Genomic DNA, 23,837 nt, shown 5'->3' with positions numbered 1-23,837 from the left:
TATTTTTTCATGGTTCTGTAAAGAATGATTTATTTTAATGTTTTCAATAATGTGATTAAATTTAGTTTTAATGAAAATGATATTAAATCTATAAATAGTCTTTATATTTTTATGTATTTATATGAAAAAATACACTTGTTCTGTGTACGTATATATTTTTTACTATGCATAAGTAAAACGAAACGTATATTTTTTGCAAATATTTTCTCATCTTGCTTTTATTCTAAAAAAAATGAATTTTTCTTCTTGTTGAAAACAAAATGTGTAAATTGAACTTTAAAAACTGTTCTTTCTGTTAGTCCTAATTATAAAATGATAAAATACCGATTTTTAACAAGCAATGTTATTCCGTTTATTGGTTGTGTCGACCTATTTTTCTCAGAAATATAAATGTTATGAGATTTCTCCATATTGTCCGCGGGTTTAAAAAAAACCTAAACATTGGCCGCTACTCATCATTTTTGTCTGTCTATCTTTGTGGAGTTGGTTATCTGAAGCTTTTCTGTATTTTGCCTTCTTTAGGGTTGATCTAAAAGAATCCTCTGAAGTTCTTTGTTTGTCCATGTCTTTGGTGGATTAAGTCTCTGGGTTTTGGGTTCCGGGAGGGCATTTTTTCTTCTTAACTGCGTCGTTGTTTTGAATGGTGTATACGAATCATTTGTACTGTTGTTATTTTGTGCGTGTTTTCAATGCACAATGTGTTACGTGAAGATAACTTCAAGTTTTCGAACATTTACAGTTTTAGCCTTTGTTATACGTCAGTAGTTTCATAGTTCTCTTTATTGTTGACGGTTTGTAATAATTTTTTAAACGATAAATCGCGAAAATAAATCGTAAATGTTGCTTCTATAAGTCTTTTATTTTTAATCATACCTGTCAGATAGACTTGTCTATATATTTACATGTTATATCGTTCTATGTTAAGGTACGTGTACAAAATTATTATTAGTCTTTACAATGTGCTGTGATATTCAGTATTGCTTAACTTTATATTATTTCAGCAGACCAGTTTATTCGTTTCCGACCCTATTCACGTCAGTGTGGTCCAGTTAGTGTATGGATTTGTGGTGTAATTTTATGTTGTATTCATATTGTATATTATTTCGTTGAACGTGTTTTTGCGAGTAATATTTTTTATCATTTTTACATTGTTTTTTGGATATTTCGTTTGTCAGTTGTGATGTATTAAATCTATCTGTAGATTTTAGTGCTGTTTTCGGTCGGTGGGAGTGATTTTTGTGAGTTTTATGCTGTTTTGGTTAATGCTGATATATTTTAATGTCGAACTGTATTTTGTTGTAATTTTTAGAAATGATTAGGCTCAGAATTGTGTGCTGCTAATATTTTATAGTTCTGCCATAAATTGTATTTATGTAAGGTATGGGTTGAAATAAAAAAGCCAGTGTCACGGGCGGGATTCGAACCCACGACCTTCGGCTAAATACGCCGCTGCTCTACCACTTGAGCTATCGTGACTTCTATCCACTCGGACACTAACCTCCCACCTTAACCCACCTTTCGAATTTTCCCTCCTTTTTGCCCTTTTTTTTTGCTAAAGCTCTCCGTGGCCATTTGATTTGTCCCCGAGAAACAAGTAGATTACACGATATTTGAAATATGGCAAAAAGGAGGGAAAATTCAAAAGATGGATTGAGATGGGAAGTTGGTATCCGAGTAGATCGAAGTAACGATAGCTCAAGTGCAGAGCAGCGGCGAATTTAGGCGAAGGTCCTGGGTTCGAATCCCGCTCGTAACACTGGCTTTTTTACCTCAACCAATACCTTACATAAAAAGATTATTTAATTAAAAAAAGTTAATTTGTCAATTGGAATACGAACTCTAATGGACGTAAATTTTATGGTTTCCTATAAAGAGGAAAAATATATTAAAACATAGCCAGCGGGAATGGTCGAGCAGCAAAAAATTTGTAAACAAGAAATAACTATAAATGGTTTGATTTGACATTTTTAATTATTGATTAAAACTATAATTCTTTTATACAATGTTCATTTATTATTTGCAATGTGAAGGCAATTCTTATACAATATTTGCCAACGATCTTTCTGCTTACAATTATTTCAATTAAGCACTAAATTAAATTAAATTTTTTATTGTTTGACGAAAACGTGATTTATTTTCTCTAAAATCGTTATAAAATAGTACAATAAAATAATATAATTGAAAATAGACTCGATAGTCAGTAGTATATAAGATAAATGTATTATAAAAAGTTAAAAAAAATTATTTGAAACAATTTGTAAACAATTAAAATTCTGTTATAAAGTGTGATAAAATGAACATTATTTAACTTTATAAAATCAAATATGTTTATTGTAACAGAAAAATAATGGCAGACGTTCTACATTGAAATATTAAATATGCAAGCTGATTTAACAAGTTTACTAAAGCTGGGGTAATTGAAATATTAAAATTTAATAAATGTTTTCTCGGCTATACAAACGTGAGAACATAAAAACCGTAGTAACTAAGAGAAATGTTCCTGTGGGTGTATATCTGTCTCTAGGCCTAACCCGATTCAATGTAATATGTATAAGAGGCGGGACCTTATATTTCCATGGTAGACCTTTCGGCCAACACCAATTTGGTTAGGGGCACGTGCCCCTGGAACCGTCCTGGAGAAACAATAAGTTAAGGAAAAGTAGCCATCAGAGTAGTCGGGAACAGGCAGCGCGCGTGCTTGCCTGCTTATGCTGATTGAGCTGAACGAATGGGGCAAAGAAAACGATCTTTCACCAAAAGGCAAATCGTTTATCATATGTTCAGAGTCGGGCAGTAATTTATAGTACGTCACGGAAAAGAAATTCGGCCAAAATGAAAATATCGCCAGGCTGGAGCGTGAGCCGGGGGGGGGGAGGCAATGTATTTGATGGAGGGAAGACTTAATTTCCATAGTCGTCCTTTAGATATGAAAAATCTCACGGGTCATGTATAAATCGGAAAATTTAGGCTCTGTCCGAACCACTACCTCAAGCTTTGATTGATTATTCTAAGAAAAGAACAATATATACGTCAGTAAATTTAAGAAAAATTATTACGAAGTTATGTCAAACATTTGAAGAAAAAGATGTTAAATTAAAGTTCATTATAAACACTGTAAATTAAAAAAAATTAAATTAAATAACACCTATTAACCTTTTTTCTAAACATAAATTAATACCGATTTTACTGGTTCTGTTCACGTCTATGAAGCTAAATCAAAGGACAGAGTTTTATAAACAAATAAAACATTTTCCATAACCGTACTAATCACAAAAATTCATTTTTAAAATCGAAGAATACAATTAATTCAAAAAACAATTATAATTTTATTAAGAATTTTTTCGACGAGGCTATTTTATTGAATACGTTATAAGAAAAATGAAAAATGACCCAAGACCAAACCAACTATGAAAGATAGACCAATATAATCGTTAACGATTAAATTTCAGATGTCAAACAGACGAACGATAATTATAAATTATCCATTATTTAGGTTTAAAAAAGGTTTAAATATGTTTGATAAAATTACATACGTATTTAAATATGTGCTTGGCAGAAATGGTCCAACTGGTTTAATACCTTCAGTTATTCAGTTTTTATACGCAAATTGCAATTGTGCAATTTCAAAATAATTTTAAAGTTTGAAAAGGTAACCACATCATAGCGTTTTTGCCAATGAACGAAATCAGCCCAGTAAAAAATTAAGTTTTGGTTTTTACAGTTTTTACATAGTTCTGTTGGTGTTGTTGTTTTCTCCATTTTTCTAACCTAACATATTACATGTGATCGCATTAAACGAGATTATACCTATAAAAATTTACAAAAGCCAGTAAATTATGCAAAACTCTAGGATCACTAAATATTGAAATACAAAACCCACATAATTTGAGACGTAGCTAAGTAGTATAAAATATTTTCAGGAAAATAATAATGTTGATATTTGGTTTTGCCACAACAAAAATCTTGAATAAATGTTTTTGGAAAAATCGAAAATTCTATGTTTTCTCACATTTTAAGCTTTACAAATGCTTTAGATTTTTTTTCTATAAAATTCATAAAAATGATACCTTTGCAAAACACAACTGATCTTCAGTAAACTTTACTGGACATAAGAACCCTATTCATAGGACTCAAAAATTGTCCCCTCGTAAAAAAAGAACTGGAGACATGAAATAAAATGTTTTAAAAGTTTTTGTTTAATTTACTTTTTTTTCTCATTTATAACCTAAACCTTTTTGAAATTTATCTGAACAATTAAAAATCTCACCTTCCAACCATTGTAATTTAATTTTGCATAAACTCAAGAGAAACATGGATTTTAAGTAATCCACGATACATCGGTAAAAATAAAATTGACTCTGGAATAATCCAGTGATAAATGTTTTTCTTTCTTTTGATTACTGTAGCAATTCGTATTCATTTGGTTAATTAAAGAGTACTTAAAATTAATTCGGAATAGTTAAAAAAATGTATTTTTGCTTGCTTTACTGGACGAGCTTTTCGATTTTTTTTATATAACTACAAATCGATTGATATGATAATAACCATGGCCCATCATCAAAAATAAAAAAAAATTAAGTCACAAAATTCTCACGACATCCAAATAATCATTTTAAAACGGTCACTAAACACCACATTCAATATAAAGATTTTAAAAATATTATGTACGTAAATATTACCTGCACGGAAATGTTTGCTTGATGAATGAATTTAAATAACATACATTTATTATCTGTAATGTCATGATTACTCTTTGGTAAAAAGTTGTAAAACTATGTTACAAATAAGAAAAGGCTTATTAGAATGGTGTAAAGTGATTAGCCGTTAATCAGCACAAAGAATCTGCCGAGTGGCATATTAAAAGAGGCCTATCTAAATTGAAATCGGTCAACCCGCACTGTTTAGATAAGTGAGCCCGACCAAGGTGTAATCTCATGTTAACTACCTTTGGGCCCCTTAATTTTGAGTGATCCTGTAAACACACGCCCCAAGGTTCATTATAGGGAGGATGCGTAAGCTAAGAATTATTCCCGCGAAGGATGTGTTGACACTGGCCGACGGCGGCCCAAATATTGAACCAAGTTAATGGATGGCCCGAGATGCGGAATGATGGATGGTCGGGTCAAAAGACCAGTATTTACACTAGGGCCCTGTTAACATTGCCCGTATTGTCTCCTCGGCTTTTTAAACAAATTACAAAAGGATTACAAACAAAACTTTCTACGGGAAAATTTTTCACACTTTTTCTCTCTTTTAAATTTAAAATCAATGTTAAATTATACTAAATGATATAATTAATTATTAAAGTTAACAGAAAACTTTTTCAACAATAAGGAAATGATTAAAGATTTTTTTAAAATACCATTAAATTTATAAGATCTTTCTTATCAATTTTGTAAAATAGTTTTGTTAATCCGTCATAAGGCTCTAGTCTTCGTCCTCATTGGTCATATTCATGCAAACCTATTGATTACTTTATGATTTTTGAGCATTCAATAATCGAAACTACGGAGTACATTTTTACTATAATTTTATTCTATTTTTTTTTTCTTGCATATTGTGCGTTATTTCCAGAAAATTCGCGAGTTCAGAATGATAGTAACAAATTAAAAGGTAAAGTAATGTAAATGATACAATTAAAAAGTGAATTTTACACACTATCGAATGTTACTTTATTCATCTTATATTAAATCTTATCAATTTAACAAAACGAATACGTCTAAATTATTTAATAGAATGGTACATAACATATTACTTCGGAAAATGTAAGAAAGTATCTTTTTTACATAGCAAAGATATATTATTATGCTTTTAGAACCCACATTAAACTTTAACAGATCAACTTACATATTTTTGATAATTTTTAGAAATTTACAGTTTGAAAAAAAAAATTTTTTTACAATTGAAATATATTGGATTAATTATTAGTAAAGAATTGCTTAAAATGGTTTAATTATTATTAATTTATTCGTATAAAAAAATGTTGAGTAAAAGAAAAACTAAATCTATTCATAAAATTAATTAATCTTTATGGAAGGTATTGGTGGAGATAAAAAAAGTCAGTGTCACGAACGGGATTCGAACCCACGACATTAGGCTAAATACGCCGCACTACTGTACTACTTGAGCTATCACGACTATAATCTACTCGGACACCAACTTCCCATCTCAACCCATCTTTTGAATTTTCCCTCCTTTTTGCCATTTTTCAAATGTCATGTAATCAGGATTTGATTCTTGGCAACAAATGAAATGGCCACGTAGAGTTTTAGTGAAGATATACTTCGTTTTACTTATTAAATCCATTATATTTCGTGGTCCGATTGAACAAATAACTTCTTTCAAATAATTAATCTTTCATTAAGGTTTTGGTTAAAATGAAAAAGTTAATGTCACGAGCGGGATACGAACCCACGACCTTCGGCTAAATACGCCGCTGCTCTACCACTTGAGCTATCGTGACTTCGATCCAGTCGGACACTAACTTCTCATCTCAACGTACCTTATCATTAATGGTATATCGTCATTATTATTAATATTAATATAGCTCATAATAACCATCTCTATTCATAAAGTTAAAAAAGCACTAAATTCGTTGAATTTTTACCATTTATTTTGTTATAATTCCATAATTGCCATTAACGGCTGGAAAATTAGTGCAAATAACAATTATTTCGTGTCATGATATTTTCAGTGCCCGGTTTGGATTTCCCGCCCTCTGTGCGTGTTATTAAGCGACTAAATTTATTTTTCTCATGGGAGCGCTTAATAACTTACCCGTTTAACAGTGGTAATTCGTTCAGAAATAATAATATATTTAAATTAAGGGACCAACTGCACATTTCATGCTTTGCGAACGTCATAAATTACTTATAACTAAAATTAAAGCTCCCCTACCTGGCGAAGGGTAATTTGTAATTATGTACAATGCAGACCCGATTTTTTCCTCATTCAAAGATAGGAATTTGTTTTTTCGCAAAGGATTTTGTAAACGTTTATAAAACATTTTTAAACAACGTAATTACATAAAAACAATTAAGGAACGAGAAAAACATTCCAATTAAAAATTAATTAAGATAACAATTGTTCACTTCAATTTCTGTAAATTATTGTTATATTTTATGTGAAATTTTTGAGAAACAAATTATGTTACATATTGAGTTATTATTATAAGTTGAAAATTGAACAGTTCACGTTTTGAAAATTAACGTAATTGACAATGTTGTAATTTTCTCGGAAATTGTTTTTTGGTATTGATTTTGTTTGTTTTCATGTTGTAAAACAGGTTATTACGACCTATTTTCTTTAAGTGTGATGGTTATTTACTTAATTGTGTATATTGATAATTAACTTAAATTTATGTATTTTTCATTTACATTGAATTTAGTTTCTGTACATATATATATTTATATATAAATAAATAAATACATATATATATATTAACGAGGGTTCGCAACAGCAGAGGTTATATCAACCCTCGGGGTGCAGGTGTTTTTGAAAAAATCCAAAAGCCCATTTGTAAGTACGTCGGATTCCAATGCAGGGCCGCTGGATTCGAACACGGGACCTTTACCCTAGAGTGATGAGCGCCGTGTCAACGCCTAAACCATATTATTAATAAAACATGAGCAATTTGACCTTCATTACAAAGTATTCCTAATTTTTATCTTGACATTTCCAAGCTCTCTTTCTTCTGATAAATCAATCCCAACCTCTCTTCGTTTAAATGACTTATTTTCATATGCGGTAGTAGGACATCACAGATCCCCTAGCACATCAGTAAAATATGGTACATGATTGTTCCTAATATCGATTGTAATTTATGGTTAGTTTGAATAATGGCCCAATGCATAGAAATAAATTTTGAAGTTTTTTTATTATCACAACCTTTTTTCACTTACTAATAGTAATGCCCCAAATTCTCCCACAGCCTTTTCATAGTTTCCACAACTTTGCCCGGTTCCATGCTTCTACTTTCGAAGGTGAACTTTAACTGCAAACGTTTTTTTATAAGACCGTTGTTATTATTTATTATGGCTTTATATTTTCTGTATTAGCCAGAGATAAATATGAGGAATGGTGAGCATAATAGAAAATTCCATGGATTACGGTTAGAATCGAACACAAGACAGCGAGGTCTACAAGAGTATACACTAATCATTTGCCTACCGAGGTTTAGTTTATGTTAGTTCTAAATTAGCCGTAAAATCCATCGAAATCGTATTAGTAGAAGAAACAATAGCAGGCGCACCCAGATGTAATCAGTACCACTCAAACGGCTCATTAGAAGTTCACCCACTTGCTGACTCTAGAGGATAATCTACGGGAGATGATTGCTTTCGAAAGATTTCCAGTCATTAATTTGATGTAGGAGATGCTGTCAGTAATTGATTAAACACAGTTAACTGGAAGTGTAGCCCCGTTCTTTAGCGTCCTTTCGTCCCCGATTTTGTCATAAGAAAAGCTCGCCCAGAGAGGTAATTAGACACGGCCGCTATTCCATTACTATTTGGCCGAGGGGGCGGCGTTTTTGCCGGTAGTCAAGGTTCGCCGCTGGCCTGGGCCCAACAATCGGCAAAAACTTGTGTAGACATCCGAGGCCACCACCATCCTTGTCAACTGGCAACATATATCATTAGATGAGCCTTAATTCAAACCCCGAGGGCCTCATGAAATGTATGTTGCAATTATTTTAAAGTCATATCCCATTACTACACTCTAATGCCTCGATAAATCAGAGTTTATTGTTTTCCGCAATACTTACCTCCACGCTACGGTCTGGTAAAACTCCAATAAATTATAACTTGAAGTCAAGTAATGAGAATTAGCTCTATAACGATTCTACGGTTAATATTTCTTTTCGTTCCTTTTAATCGTCAATCATTTTTTTGAGTGGAAATCGTAAAATACTTTTCTTGAAATGCAATTTGGATTGGGACATATTTACCGTTATGCATATTTAAGAAAAAATATGGAGAAAACTCTATCATCCTACTCATTCTGTAAATACTTGAGTTGAAAACTGATTACTCTTTCACATTACACTTTTCGTACAAATTTTCGTCTAATATTTGAAATTTTAGACTGGGTAAAATAATCCGTAACAGATGAAAAAAGATGGCCCCACGTCTCAGTCTCACAATGAACCTGTAAGAACTGTCCAAAACTCTCCACGAAAGGTTAAAGGATTTGCCGCGGACGTCTTAGAACTTCCAGCACGGAATTGACTCAGTTTAATAAATTACGACAGCCCATCCTATAACAAATTAGTAACTTGCCACTTTCGAAAATCAACCACGGGTAAAGCCGTTGGGCGCAAATATTTACCAATGCCATAAGACATTTATAGGGACTAATATTAATGCTTAAACAATTGCCTAATCAATTATATTTTCAAAAAAATGTTAAATTAAAATTACATTTTTATGATTTAACCAAAAATAATTTTTATTTTTATGTTCTATAAATTAAAGTAGACGAAATTAAGTTTATATATAAATGACGATTTTCGGTAAGGATTAAACTGATTTTATTAATCTCGTATAAATGTATTTATAAGGTGTACATATTAAGTATTTCAGGTACATTCCAAAATATCCGACGGCGCATACTTCATCAGTTTTGCAAGAACTGCCCGTCGTGACGGTTTAGCATAATCATTGCCTTGAAATACATTTAACATGATTTGTATTAGAAATTGGGTTACAAATATGTTTTAATTCGCATACCACATCAAATTATTATTCGGTACAATTGTCAGAGTACGCGCCATCTCTCAAACAGTAACACCGTCTACGTCATTAACTAAATTACCCTTGTACTAATAATTAATTAAGCTAGGGACTCACTAAACCGAATCGCTCCAAATGGCAAATTTAGTTGTTCAGTCCTTTCTTCTTTGTTGGTCATTTGTCCGAGTGGTAAAAATTATGAAAATATGTCTGTCACATTGGAACAAAGAGTTTAATTAATTAATATAATTAATCAAACATCGAGTAGTAGTCGATTGGTATTAGAGCAGACACTAGATAAATCCATAGGGATTCACGCACACACATACACTTTCTCTCCCCATCTTTCTCTCACCCTCTCTCTCACACTCTCTCTCTCTCTCTATCTCTCTCTATCTATCTATCTATCTATCTATCTATCTATCTATCGATTTCCCTCTCTTTTCTTCTCTTCCTTGCTCTTTTTTTTTAAATTTCTCGCTTACTCTTTCTCTTTCATTTACTCTATTCCTTTTCAAAACACCACGTTTTATCACAACATAAATTCATATTTTTTCATATTTGAAATAGATCTTAAATTATAGCCGTATTTGTTGTTACGTTAGAAATTTTAAAAGTTCATGTATTCTTAAAATAATATATATATTTTTTATGAGGGTTCGCAACAGCAGAAGTCACATCAACCCTCAGTGTGCCGGTGTTTTTGAAAAAAAGCCCATTTGTAATTATGCCCGGTTCGAATGCAGGGCCGCTGGATTCGAACCCGGGACCTTTATCTTACAGTGATGAGTGCCGTGTCAACGCCTAAACCGTTGCGGCCAACGACGCCCCTAATAATATAGTTAAAGCAAAGAATTATTTAATACACTTCTAACAGAACTTCGACAATTATCGCTATTTCCATGAAGAAATTAGTTTTTTAAATTATATTTTTATAAACACCTAATTTATTTAATGACTCGAATAAAAGAAATTAAAAGGTACGTAATTTAATAGAATTCTTTGAGTTTTCAATAAACCCGGCCAAAAATAATGAGAGAAAAGGAACGGCTGGTAATGTATAATTCAAACAGATATTGTCACAGGTTGGCATATCTTAGGCAAATTTCCAATTCGGTTTTTCTCATAATAAGCCACCAGCCTTCGCCTGTAATTCAAAACGCTTGCCAAGAAAGAGCAAAAGAGCTAAAATTCCCCACTTGAGTTCCCGCATCTTGGAAAACGCGTTCTCACAGTTTCAGTTGTACTCTAATGTTTACCGTCTCAAATGTTCTGCGGATATCCAAGGCATCTTAATTTAGCCATGCTTTTGATGATAAAAATATAGGATTAGTTTAATCGCATAAATTGCAGGCAATGTCACATTTCATTGTACGTTGGTAAGGAACTCTCACTGTATAAAACAAGATAAAAAAGTTAGCTTATCATTTTTACCTGTAGGTGTACTGTCATTGCCGATGGATTTCAATAACACGTATTGGACTATTTTAGCGACGGCAAATGGGTTCAGCACGAGCCTATTCTTCTTTTCATTTCCTTCTTAAGTTTATTCTCTCTAGTTCATTGCTTTGACGCAGCAGCCAATTTGTGTTTGCACCTAGGATTTGGTGATGTGGTATCCGACTCTCTTGTTTTTCTATCGTTTACCAACCCCTACCTACTCAGGGCCTCTTCAGTCATATACAAAAATATACATACCATAAACATACAAGCATTACACAATTATGTATAATAAATACAGTTAAAAACTTGTTAGTCTGGTTGGCATCCATATCGTCCCAGAGTACTAATTATTCCTCAGGAAGGAGCACCCACAATTCACGCTGACGAACTACATTCACGTACCAGACATCACCACACTGATTTGTAAAGATGACCCTCCATTCACGCTAATAAATTATATTCACACACGAGATCTCATTATTAGCATTCTTTACTGGTAAACTAATAAATTAAATTCAATCAGTACATTGTTACAAATAAAAATTTATTCTCATTAAGTATTTTTATCCAAGCTAATAATTACAACATGTATGTTATTCATTCCTGCCCTAGTAATCGATATCCTTCAAGGATCGTGGAGTTCGACAATTTCATTCTCAATAAATACATTCATCTATAGGACTAAAAATTTCCAATTCTCATTCTCAATTGTATTTAAGATATATCGCTTTGAATCGCAATAATGGCAAGCAATGTCACATTTCATTGCACGTTGGTAAGTTGCTAGTCTTCCTGTCAGCTACATAAACACAGATAAAAAAGTTGGCTTATTATTTTTAAGTTTTAGTTTTACATTAAACTTCCACAACTTTTACCCATAAAGCACTTGTATCTCAGAAAATAATGAAATGTTTAAATATTGCACTGCCCAGTCATTTCAAACAAATTGGTCGTATTTTAGCTAAGTTCCTGGACTTTGTAATAATTTTCAATTGTAATTAACATTATCTTTAATTTAGAAAAAAATTGACACTTGCATCGCCAGCCGTAGGACCAAGGGGCTTAACGCACGAGTTGCTAGGCTACAGACGGCCTCAAGGGAACCCCTGTTCGCAAACACAGGCAATATCGGTGCACACCCTGACCCACGGATCTAAACAATATCAACCCCTTTGCGCTCTGGCGCTATACTTTCATTTTGCAGGGGTATGATTCAATGCATATACAAAGTGGATTACGACACACTTGGTTTGATTTGCATATTTAGTATTTTTCGTAATAATTTTAGTACAATCAAATTGTAAAAAATCGTAATTGTAATATTTCCGAAGTGGATCGGAACGACATGAACGTTCAGTTTGGTCGTTCACAATAACTTTTGGTCAGTCAGTCTTTGCTGTTTTGATGCATTGCTGAAAGGAAGAAAGTTAAAATAAAAAATAGAGAAATTTGCCAGATAAAAAACGACCAGAAATGATCCAAATCAATAAAAAATGTCAATCAAGGAGCAGAAATTGTTCTGCTATAAACATATTGATATAAACATTATTAAATGGTTTTTGAAACAATTAAATAAGTTATTAGTTATGTCATTATACATTTCAATAACATTTGTTTTCAATTAATTAATCTTTATGTAAAGTATTGGTTGAAATGAGAAAGTTAGTGTCACGAGCAAGATTCGAACCCACGACCTTCGGCTAAATACGCCGCTGGTCTACCACCTGAGCCAACGTGACTTTGTTCCGCTCGGACACCAACTTCCCATCTCAACCTACCTTTCGAAATTTCCATTTCAAAAATGGCAAAACGGAGGGAAAATTCGAGAAGTCCTGAGTTCGAATCCTGCTCGTGATACAAACTTTCTCATTTCAACCAATACCTTACATAAAGATTAATTAATTGAAGAAGTTATTTGGTACACAAAATATAATGGATTTAATTTTTCTTAAATTTTTTTAAAAAGTATATTGGACAAAAGTGCATATACAGTTGTATAATGAACAAGCATGAGTACTTCACGAAGTTATTCTAGATGTCAAATGGGACTAAAACGTTCCTATTTTACGAAGTTTTATTCTTCGTTGTATTCGAGATATTTCACTTTTCGTGTTACTTCAACCTTTCAAAACTTTACACATCAAGCACCCGTATCTCATCAAATATTAATTTTACTATAAATCTGATTACTCCATTGGATTTTTAAAACTTGTGTTACAATATGTTGAAAGTAATCATTTGTCCAAAAGTAATTCAATGTGAACAAAAACTCTTTAGTATAAAATTGAACTTAAGAAAATACGACAAGCTTAGATTTAACCCCGATAGATTTTACATAAGTTGTAAAATTTAAGTTTATGACGTACCTATCACAATTAAGGACGACATTATAAAAAGGATTCTGATATCTTGCGCTCTTAAGTGCGACGGGAAAGCAGGATGAACTCTTGAAAGCAGTTTAATCCGTCAGGAAACTATGTCAAGATTCTATTATTCAAGAAGGCGAACATTTTGATAACTTAATTGAATTTTTAGGTGGTTTCTATTTACTTTGTATTACTTTCATTATTTTTCACAGAAGTTTCAACAGCTTTATAACTAACTTTACTAAACAATTTAGAACGAGCAATTCATTTTTTAGCAATGAAATATTAATTTTATACTGGCCTGTGAGGAATTAAGTACATGTGTTCGATTCTCACTAGTAGGAGCAAAATTTTCTGCAAGTGCCATATCTGTCATTATTTAAACAGCGAAGAGTATCTTAGTTAAATTTCAGACAAGAATTCTGGAAGAACTGCAAAAGATTATGCTATAATTTTGTATTTTGTTTTCGGACAAATTAAAAAAAGAAAAAGAATGTAATATCAGAAGAAGGATGTTCACCAAATTTTCCATTAATGTAACCAAATTTATAGTAGAGTTATTATTATGACATACATGGGCTTTATGAGAAAAAGTTGTGGAAGTTCAATGTAACAATAAAAGCGAAATATCTTGGATTCAATTGACAATTAGAATAGGAAATTTTTAGTTTATTTGACATGCAGAATAGTCGAAGTCTGTTCATGGGACACTTTATAGTCATGAAGTATGTGGTGTTTAGTGACCGTTAGTTAATGATTATTCGGAGAGATTTAGAGGAGGTTCGGTGTGACGTAGGTTGTAGAAAAACATTTTCTTTATCGTTCCAACGTTTCGATCTTTATAGAGATCATCTTCTGGGCTCACACTGTTTGTTTTCTGTGTAATTGTGTCATTCTAGTGTGTCGTGGGCACTCTCAACACGACACACAAGAATGACACAATTACGCAGAAAACAATTACTTTGGGCCCTGAAGATGATCTGAATAAAGATCGAAACGTTGGTACGATAAAGAAAATTTTTTAAAACCCACGTCACACCAGCCCGAATCACACGATCTCTGAATAAAAATCATGAAAGTAGCATGCTGAAATACGAATATATAAAATTTATGAGTTAAATTGTTTTTACTTTTTTTATTTTTATTTTAGATTTTTAAGTCACTGTAACAAATAGTATTTGCTTAATTTCAATCCTGTTTTTTCATGAAAGTACATGTAATAAAACAAAAAAATTATCCTAATAGTAGCCGTTAATATCTAAACACAACGCAATCAACCTTGCGCCTCTTTTTTAATTTCATTGCCGCATACAATACGTATAAATAGATGTCACGTATGTAGGTTGAAAGTTTTTTAAACGAGTTAAAATGTTTTCAATTTTTTTACGTTAAGGGATATACATTATGGTGGATACCACATTGCAATATGCAAGCGTGATGTGACACCTCGTCCGTCAGGTCGCAATATACGGCCGCTATCGCCATTGGCTCATCAGTGGAGATATATCGTGCCCCATTAAGACAATATATACATACGCAATCACGTATGCCTGTAAATTTACGTTTCTATGAATGTTTGTTTAACCAAAAGAAAGAAGATTTTTAAAACTTTTCATATGGGCTGTCCCCCACAAAGTCCATAACGCAAGCTGTATGTATTATGGTAAAAAAATTTATTTCATAAGAAACAACTTTTTAAATAATTTATTATTGATCTTTAAAGCTTGAGCGTTTTATTGTTATAATTGTTTAGTACACAACTATTATAGGAACGAGAAAGTAAAATGTTTTCGAAATGAACTCTGAGATCCGAACTGAGATATTTCTCGTTCGTTCATCATTAGCCGATGGAATGTTTTAACAGAGTCGATGCCATGAGTCGGCAAGTTATTCCATTTCAAACGACATCTCCGCGAGGAGTATTTAATTGGCTCGTCGGCCATCGAGGGTTGGGTCATGGGGCAATAACGCCTTCAAAAAGGAGGCATTAAAAGTGAATTTATGCCGCAGAGACCATCGAAACGTACTTTTTTTGCCTTCCATCGTTCGCTATCCGTGTGCCTCCCTTGTGGTCCCGTTAGCGCCGGCATGAAACATTATAATGCTATAAGGACTTCCAGACAAGAGCTAATGTCCCGTGAATATTGTGCTTACGGGGGTTCATTAGCAGCCAGTCCAGTTATCTAACCGGCAGACACGCTGGAAGCCCTTCTGAATTACCACGGTCTCTAATCACAGTTAGTTTCGAGTGCCGTCCCCTACGAGGAGCAAAGTGACACATAAACATGCATATTTGCACACAAACACGCACCAGCACACAAATAGTAACAATCCATCTTTAGAATTATTTAACCAATATCGTAGTTTTAAAGTTACAGAAACGTCTATATTTCATTTGTATACAGCTTATTACAGATCAAATCTATCTATACGTATTTTGACAATTACTCAAAAAATATATAAATTTTGGATATCTATGAAAGCGTTCAGAATTGTTAGTAGTATAACCGCTAGGGAAAGCAAATAGCCGGTTAAATCGTTAAACAAATACAAATGAAACCACTTTTGTTTCGTTTACCAAACAACAACAATGAATAGAAACATTGTTGTAATTTTCATTGGAACATGTTAAATAAAACATTTCGCGACTTTCTTAAATCACTTGAGAATAAAGGGTGAGCTGGGTAGTCATTCTGCTTTGATACTAGTCTAATTCAGAGGACAGTGCTGCACAACCCACAAATTTTTTTATTTTTATATATTTCTTTAAATTCGTATAGCTATTTAATGACAAAAAATAATTTAACTTTATTTAATGTTTATTTGTAGGCAAATTATTTTTCCCCACAGTTTTAACCTTCTATTTCACTCAAATATCACTGAATTTGGTAAATTTTTCAAAAATTTCAATAGGTACAGTCTTTTACAAATTTTAACGTTTTTTAATCCTTTTAATATATTACATATTGACGAAGATTCTCAAAATATAATAATCAATTTTACTTGTCGGAAATGTTGGAATTTTTACGCCGCCTCTAGGTCTGTTTCCACTTGTTCAGCATCATTGACAATTTGACTTCGCGGTGAACATAACATCCCACTTGGCAAAACATGAAGAAAAGACGAAAGGAAATTAATTATAATTTTAATTGTGTGTTATAATTCAATTGTGGATTCTCAGCCGTACTTATCTTTCTGTAAGTAGTTTTTAAAGTAGAAAAAATGGTAAATTATTCCATTGTATAACAATGTATAAAAATTACTTCGCCATTCGCTGTGGTCCTTTTGCATTTTGAAATCATTAACAGTATACAATTCGACAGAAGAAAAACATGAATACAATTGTGTTGTGTTTAGTGACAGTTAATTAATGTTTTGTTTGGAGATTGTAAGATGTGGTCTGGTTTGACGTAGGCTTAGAAAATTTTTTTTTATTGTGCCAACGTTTCGATCTTTATTGAGATCATCTTCAGGGATCAAAGTGTTTGTTTTCTGTGTAGATGTGTCATTATCGTGCGACGTGTTGAGAGTGGGCATTCTCTACACGACACACAATAATGAAACAGTTTGAGCCCTGAAGATGATCTCAATAAAGATCGAAACGTTGGCACGATAAAGAAAATATTTTTCTAAACCTATGTTACACCAGACAGAATCTCACGCTCTCCAAATAATCATAAATACAATTATTACTAGAGTTTAATAAAATACTATTTACCTTTTTTTTATGAACATAGCCATTGCGCATTTTACGTAATATGTATGAGTTATCTATTCACTGAAATAAACCATTGATACATGTCCAAAAAAAAAAAAGAATTATATGTCATAACGCTTTGTATGTTATACATTTCAAATCACCATGTTAGCCCCATTTGTATTGCATGCAACCCATTACAATCCAACACACGCACACACATGCCAGTTATTTGTTGAATAAAACATATTTTTCTTCTCCCTTTGATTGATTAAGTGATTTCGTAGATCGTGTTGGTTTGGAATTCAGCAGCCGTAATTGAAGGAACCCATTTTCCTAACCTCAGAGGAGATTGCTTTCGGCCTGACTACAATAACACAAGTTATTGAGCTGCATGCCACTCAAGAGTATAAATGACATTTCGCCAGACTAGCGTTTTGCCGGCAAGTGGAAAAATAAATGTTAACGACGGAACGGATTTTGAAGGAGGTATTTTAGTGTAAGATCACAGACTGGCGGAAATAAATGTTGAATAAATGCAATCAAACGTCTACAACAAACCAAATAATCACACAATTCTCGTTCACTGCTAAATAACAGCAGGGTAAAAATTCGTAACACAAGTACAAATCAATCATGCTCCTTCATGCTGTAACGAGATGGGGTCGAGAAAACTTTCCCCGGCAAAGATGGGGCACCTTTCAATTCGGCAAACGAGGAACATCCATCTTGCGGGGGGAAACCGGCCAAAAGGAAAGATTTTCATTACACAAATAAAATACCCTTTACTCATCGTCGACTACTTTGAAACTACATGAAGCAAACCAAAACGGGATCACTCCGAAACTACGTCAGAAACGATGCAAAATAAAACAAAAATACAATGAAATAAAATGTTTAAAAACTGAAATCAAAACTAAAAATGATAATGACATGTGCGATAAATGAAAGTGGTTGAAGAGACGATGCAATAGTTCTGACGAGCCCATCACCGGTCAACTCTACGAAGAAACTCTTGTTTTCTTACCGGAAAAAAGATCTGGGTCCAAATAGTGGGTTCGCTGTGTCGCTGTCGAAATCTGCTCTGACCTAGGCGTTGTCCTGTAGTTCCTGGTTGTTAATGGGGCTCGCGTTGTCGTTGTAGTGACCGCTGAACAACACAATATGTTAAACCTACTTGTAGTGCCAAGAAGAATGAATAAAAAATAAAATTAACAATGACAGTGATTAATAATGAAAAATAATCGACGATCGAATGAAATTTTCAACCCGAATTGATGAACTTTTCTCAATGATGATATTACGTCAATTTCCGATTTTTAGACTAATTGTTAAAGACGTCTTGTGATGTTATCTTCCTTCTTCCCCCATATTGTCGTTCGCTCGGCAAACGGTCATTACGGTCTGTTAAAATATTTATAAACTTTTTAATATTCATTAGCAACTTCCAAGGAAATAATACGCAAAGGGAGATAATTGTGGAGGGAGGGTATAATTGTGAAAAAGGTGAATTTCCCTAATTGAATTTTAATTTCATTTCTTGGTAGCTTACAACCCCTGGCTTTCTTAAACGGCCTAAAAGGCTAATGCCTTTCCTTTTGACTTGTGTCCCGTGTTTTCTCCACAGTGTTTCCCCATTTAACTCTCGGTGGTGTAAAGAGTGAGGCGTAATGTCATCTCATCAAGGGGCATAAAGCCCCATTAGCCACGTATACCGTAAGACTTCGTACATTATACAAGTTCATCCCACAAACTCACAACGACGCCAAATTTATGAGGAGAACATGACAGGACTGGCAAAGATTTTTTTCAACAGCGTTGTCCTCAGTTGTATTAGTTGGTATTAGTTTGAGCGTATTTAACAGCAAAAGAAAAGGACAAAATTAGAGTATCTAAAACCATTCTGTTATGGTGTTAGAATAATTAATAAAAGCCATTCAAAAATAAATGTAAGTTAAATATAAAAACACACACACACACCAAACGACTCTTTCATATTTACCTGGATAAAAAACTGTAGTTCTTCGGACGGTATAGTTCGCCGACGGAATCCTAAGAACGCAGTCGAACGTCGTTGGATCTTTCAACTCTTCATTGGAGAGTGTCATAACGGCCGATATATTGTAGGCCCCATCTTTCGTAGACGTTTCGATTCCTATCTGACGTGTTTCTTCCCTGCAAAAAATATATATGATGTAACCAACTGGATAGGCATACTGGAAACTGAAACTGGCTCTCTACAGCTGAAGAACAAAAGTTTACAAGATATTTCGTCAGTCATCTGACAAATTACATTATTTAATTACCCAATATTTTTTGTTTTTTACTTTTCTTGACATTCTTTGTTTTACTTGATTGAAACAGTTACACGAGTTTTAGTCTAGCCTACTCAGTCTGGTTGTAAACAACTATTAGTTTCTTTGCGATTTAATCACAAGGTAAGTATTTATTTTAATATGTTAAAAAAAATGTTTTTGATATGTTGTATTGCAGACTTTTATGTCAATCATTGCATTGTGTTTTATAAAAATGGGACAAACCATACATGAAACGTTTAGTTTTACATTTACATTACACTTTATTAATGAGTTGTTACCAATCAATTTAATTGCGTTACTTAAGATATATCGCCGTAAATCAAAATATTAACAAATTCAATTTAGTAAAGAGATAATTACAGTTACAATTTAGAGTATAGTTGTACGACTATTATTTTCTTACTTTATGTGACTCATGTGGCGTGTTTTGCAGTGTGATAAAATGTTAATATGCTCAACACGCTATTTTTATAATTCCATTAAACAGTATAGTTTATGCTGTTAGTGAAGAATAAAACATTATGAAAACAAGTGCAAGATCGTTTAAAGTGAATTTTTTTTCTACATACAAAAGTTTTAAATATATGGTTTATATTGCGCTTTAAAATAGATATTTTACATATTATTAACAGTAGACTAGCTAATAATAATAGTCTTTATAACTCGTTTCGTTATATATATATATATATTTACTGTTAGACTCAATTATTCTAGTAATTATTATTACCACACCTCATTAGGCAAAAAACGTCTTTATTTGGGAGAGCACATGGTAGATAAGAGTTCCGTTGTACAATTAGCAAATTTTTTTACAATATGAATTTTCATAGCAAATAAAAAATAAGCATTTGTGAGCTGAATTAGGCCGGTGAAATTTGTTGTCCGATTTCGTGTTGTTCCACCTAAAAATACGAAACTCGTTTGGATTTTTCCCAAATTACTACGTTCTGACAAACATTATATTTAATGATCTATTGATCAAATTACTTCTTTCAATTACTTAATTTTTATATGTAAGGTATTGGTTGAAATGATCAAGCCAGTGCACGAGCAAGATTCGAACCCACGACCTTCGACTAAATGCGCCGCTGCTCTACCACTTGAGATATCGTGACTTCGATCCACTCGGACACCAACTCCCCATCTCAACCTACAACCTTTCGAATTTTCCCTTTTTCTATCATTTTTCAAATATCGTGTAATCAGGATTCGATTCTTTGTGACATATGATGTGGCTAGCTCAAGTGATTATTGCAGCCGCGTATTAAGCCCAAGGTCGTGAGTTCGAATCCCGCTCGTGACACTTTTTCATTTCAACCAAAACCATACATAACAACATTAAGTCCTGACAATCGTTGAACGCTGAAAGTTGATTCTTCCACTTTCCATCTTTGTCATCAATTTCCATCAATTGTATGTTATTATAAGCCTGAAAAAGTTGATCCAATCTACAAAAACACACCTTTTATTTTATATATCCTCTTTTAATTTATTTACGGCGTGAACGTGCATGCTATTACGTGGAATTTTATATATGCGCGTGTAAAATTTCTAGCAGATCGACAGAATCGTTTAAAACATCATTATTTATGGATTTTGGGGGGAAATCGATGTTTGGAAGGCGAAATTTTGAAGAAAAACGTATTTTTATATTTTTGAAAAAATTTGTACCCACTGGGTGGCTGTAAATTGTTTATTCTGTAAATATAAATTGGTTGAATTTGCACTGTGTCACACACTAAAACGCGTTTCGACTTTGCGCCATCTTCAATGGGAAACCTTGTCGCGCCTGACCAATAAAATTCAATCAGTATTGTATGCATTACAATAAATTATGTGTAATTTTTAAATATATTAAAAAAACTTTACAACGTTTACTACCATCAACCATCATTTTACAATAAATTTTATTTATAATCTATCTAGAATTTATTATATTTACAAATCAAACGTTTGTAATGTGTATCCGCACATATTTAAAGCAGAAAAATTTATGACCAAGTTCTGAAAGTTGTAAAACGTGATGACGTAAATTAATCCCTGTTACGACACGGTTTTAGTTCAGTTGCAAAAAGGCGGCATTTTCTACTGGGTTTAAAAAAAGAGTTGAGGATAGTAGCAAGTTAAGCAACGAGATGGGAAAGTGTATACTCATTTAGGGGTGACCTCGACAGCAATTTGTCCGGTGGGCGTGGAGTCGCATTTACTTTATTTTTGTGTTAGCCCTAGGCGTTATCTATTGTCCCACAAATAACAGGAGCGGGTGTGTCGTGGACTTAATCAAGAGGCGGTGTGAGGCACCTGATGAATGCCGGACCCGCCATCTTGGTAAGGACCCTCACTTTATATTTGGTGCTAAATTCTTGAAGGAGGGCAGCCGCCCCCATCGCCACCACCCTTCGCCGCCTATACTCTAAAGTTAATCCCATGCCTCTAACTCACCCGCCCTTCCCGCAGCTTGTTTACACTAACTCCGCACCGACCCTTTACTCACTATTTACCACACACTTTATTTAAAAGTGAATGAAACTGAACCCAAATATATCAGGAGAAGGATTTGATTGTTAAGTTCACATTCATATCTTTAGTTAATGTATTATTCATCAGACGAAAAAAATCTTTTCGTACCTCAACTTTAGAATACTTAATAGGTATATTTCACTTTAATTCAATAACTGTTAAAAATTGAAAACAGTAGGTTGAAAAAGAATAAAAATAATAAATATGATAGTTGTGTTTACCATCTCTTTCATTTATATCAACCAATAAATGTTTAAATATATCTGTATTTTTACACAAGTCTATTTCTTTACATTTTCTATGTACCTCTCTTCCTCGAACTTTTCTTCTATGTCCTTTGACCTTTTTATATCTAATTTCTCTTGCACTTACACCCTTACTCTTTTACTTTCTATACCTCCTGCCCTTGACAAATTCCTCTCTTTCTCTCCTTTAACTTTCTCGCTCTTTCCTTCTGCACTTCTCTCTCTCATTCTTTTCATATTATCAATCATGTTTGTCAGCCTATCCTGGGAGGTTACCAGTATATACAAAACGCTAACACACATGTGTGGTGTTTAGTAACCGTTAGTTGGCAACGTGGCTCTATCAACTCGACAAACAATAATCACTTTTATCCCTGAAGATGATCTCAATAAAAATCAAAACGTTGGCACGATAAAGAACACGTCACACTAGCCCGCATCTCACGATCTCCAAATAATCACTAACATACATATTGTAATCCGTTACAATGATTGGGTAAATAAATGTTGGTTTTGAACATTTGTTTTATTTTCGCAGGTGCTTGTCATGTAATCAAAGCAAAATCCTCAAATCCAATTTAAGTTAATAATAATAAGTACTTTTAACTGTTATCTTTTATCCAAATTATTTAAACTGAATTCCATAAGAGTGAGGACCTGCGAACATAAATATGTCCACACTAGATTTTTGTCAAATTTATTTGTACGAATTAAAACTTGGGCGAAGCGCGGCCAAAACCGCGCGTAACACCAATTCAGTTTGAAGGGAGAAGATTCCGTCTTGGAGATTTCGATCTCGACTTTCCGTTGAAAACTACGACCAATTCATAACGTTGATTGAAGAAAATTCACGTAAGACAATACGGGAACTTGCGGAAGAGCTTAGTGTTGACTATTCAACCGATGTTCGCCATTGGTAAATTAAAGAAGCTCGACAAGTTGGTAGCAGCACGAATTAACTGAAGCCTAAGGAAATCGAAGCTTTGAAATTTGCACGTCTCTTCTGTTGCGCCACCAAAATGATTCATTTCTCGATCAAATCGTGCGACGAGAAATGAATGTTGTACGATAACAGGAAACGTTCAGACAGGAAGGTGGTTGGACAAGGATGAAACGCCAAAACACTTCCTGAAACCAAATCTGCACCCAAAAATGTTATGGAGGCTTTTTGGTGGTTAATGTTGGGGTTGTTCACTTTAATTTTCATAATTATGATGAAACTATCACCACAGAGGCATATTGCCAAGAAACTGACATAATGCAAGTGAAACTGCAACGTCTTTGTCCAGCATTTGTACGCCTTAAGGGGCCGATTCTCATCTCAACGCTAGGTCCCGACTTCTCGCCCACAGAATTCCACTTTTTAGGCACTTCTTAAGGAATAAAACATTTAGAGAACACGATTCTGCCCAAAACGCCTTCCAATACTTTATTGTAAGTGGAAATAAAGATTTTTATATAAGCGAAATAAAAGCTCTTATTACACATTGGCAGAAATATATATATATTGTGATGGA

At 33.3% G+C, this 23,837-nt stretch overlaps 1 protein-coding gene across 3 annotated transcripts in view; it reads right to left on the bottom strand.

The window, feature by feature from the left end:
* The window catches only part of LOC106673435, an 83,002-nt gene that overhangs the window by 47,570 nt on the left and 11,595 nt on the right, over positions 1 to 23,837 (bottom strand). For 2 of the 3 annotated variants that reach the window (XM_014405539.2, XM_014405540.2), the window contains exons 2-3: positions 19,240 to 19,412; positions 18,265 to 18,387 (exon numbers count right to left, since the gene is read on the bottom strand). In XM_014405539.2, coding sequence (XP_014261025.1) covers positions 18,265 to 18,387; positions 19,240 to 19,412 — 296 coding nt within the window. The remainder of the gene's footprint in view (positions 1 to 18,264; positions 18,388 to 19,239; positions 19,413 to 23,837) is intronic. The other variant, XR_001341389.2, reaches the window with a different exon arrangement.

Source organism: Cimex lectularius, unplaced genomic scaffold (assembly GCF_000648675.2).
Source record: "Cimex lectularius strain Harlan isolate CLEC.00 unplaced genomic scaffold, Clec_2.1 scaffold399, whole genome shotgun sequence".
Taxonomy (NCBI): Eukaryota; Metazoa; Arthropoda; class Insecta; order Hemiptera; family Cimicidae; genus Cimex; species Cimex lectularius.
This window is presented reverse-complemented; position numbering and strand designations above follow the sequence as displayed.